Source organism: Habropoda laboriosa, unplaced genomic scaffold, assembly GCF_001263275.1.
Source record: "Habropoda laboriosa isolate 0110345459 unplaced genomic scaffold, ASM126327v1 scaffold40, whole genome shotgun sequence".
Lineage (NCBI taxonomy): Eukaryota > Metazoa > Arthropoda > Insecta > Hymenoptera > Apidae > Habropoda > Habropoda laboriosa.
The window spans coordinates 6,014,385-6,016,182 of NW_017100231.1; the positions used below are offsets into that span (position 1 = coordinate 6,014,385).

The following is a 1,798-nucleotide window of genomic DNA, read 5'->3' on the forward strand; positions in this document are numbered from 1 at the left end:
AAATCTCTCCACCTTTCAAATATTTATTATATTACTTACAATCATAATTCTTCATTGTTCGAATAGTTAAGTTAATTTCGATAGTTATACGAAATTTCTCGATATCTACACAGGACTATTCAATCAGTAGTTTGATGGGCCATTGTCACTTCAAAATGGGCGATACTGAAAAAGCAGTAGAATGTTGCGAATTTGCTCGTATGCTGTTTGACAGACCCAACGATCTGCATTTAGTGGAAGTTAGGTAATCGCAAGACTGGCTTAATTCTGGTCATATATCGACTGCTCAATTTATTCTAGAATAGTATGCTTTTCTAACAAATAAATGTAACTGATCATTAATTTTAAATAATATCAGATTGGGATTCCATTACAACAATGATGGCGAGTTCGATCGTGCAAGAAACATTTTTCTAACCACGTGCAGAACCTCACCAACCTCCTTAACCTGGCTGGGTGTCGGCATATCCTTTTATGAGGTAAACCAAAATAGTGTCGTTACACATGTATAATGCAGAGGGCGACAAAGTCGCGCGAGTCACCCTACATTTAATCAGCATTGTTATTATGTACTTTCGAATCCCTTTGTTACCTTTCTTCCGTTTATGAACACCCTGCGCATGTTATTCCAGCTAAACCAGTTTCTTGATGCCGAAGTATGTTTATCAGAGGCAAACAGAATCGACAATTGCAATCCGGAAATATGGGCTTACTTGTGCCTTTTAAATATGACGCTCAAGAGGTATGACGAATTTTCGCAGTGTTATGCCGAAATGATCAAAGTAAGTTTATTTATTGAAATAATATGCGTTTATAATATGTAAATAACAACAGGTGCATCGATTTTTGAGAAAATCAATTTATGATTGTTCGTCATTTTTCGGAAAATAGATGAATAAATACGGAATCAATTTAAAAACTAAACTTTAGATTGATATTTGTTCCTACATTTGAACTTAATTAATGTATCATATTAATAACAATTCCTATATATGTATTATCGCGAAGGAATATTGCAATTTAAACATGTATTTTTATTTTCATGAATTTTTTAACAGACTATTCTTATTACATACACTGGGAAAACAGACAATAAGGCTTTTCTAACTGTTTATTTTTTTCTTTTTTTCAATATTAGAATAACCTTAAAAATAGAAAACTGCTGCTGAGAATAACGAACCTGATGGAGGCTTTGGATTACACACCACCAAATTTAACAGAAACCAGCGAACTTATTGAGGAACATAGCACAGATGGATCTGAAGAACGATTCGAAAATTAAAATGGCATCTGAATGAAGCAGACAAACGCATGAACTTGTAAAAAAAGGATACAAAGCATAATGGCACTTATCTTTAATCAACGGAAATAATGTAATTGAGAATACAAAAATAAGAAACAAAATATGCAACTGAAAAGAAAAATTTTACACAAATTATGTGTTTCAAATTTAAACATAACTATGATTATTATCATTTTATAAATTTTCGGTTGTTACTCCGAATGGCCCCAGTGCCCAATCGTGATGAAACTTGGTGGGTTTTATAAGGGGTGTGAAAAGACCCTAAAAATAAAATTGTAGCTTCGGGAATTCACCTATTCGGAAGATACAGATTTTCATGTACATATAAGGCATTTTCTACGCTATTTTATATATTCTGAATCACCATCGAATTACTATGATATAGTTATGATCGATTTACATGCTTTAAATATTATAATTGCTATTCGCTTCGCGAAGCGTTTGGAAGCAACTGGCGTTAAAATTGTAATTCGGAGTGGCTAAAATGCCCGAGCG

General features: G+C 33.1%; 1 protein-coding gene across 1 annotated transcript in view; it reads left to right on the forward strand.

The window, feature by feature from the left end:
• The window catches only part of LOC108571481 (cilia- and flagella-associated protein 70-like), a 7,161-nt gene extending 5,811 nt beyond the window's left edge, over positions 1 to 1,350 (forward strand). The window contains exons 19-22 of the mRNA XM_017933537.1: positions 114 to 244; positions 359 to 479; positions 633 to 782; positions 1,139 to 1,350. Coding sequence (XP_017789026.1) covers positions 114 to 244; positions 359 to 479; positions 633 to 782; positions 1,139 to 1,282 — 546 coding nt within the window. The 3' untranslated portion in view covers positions 1,283 to 1,350. The remainder of the gene's footprint in view (positions 1 to 113; positions 245 to 358; positions 480 to 632; positions 783 to 1,138) is intronic.
• The last annotated feature ends 448 nt before the right edge of the window (positions 1,351 to 1,798 follow it).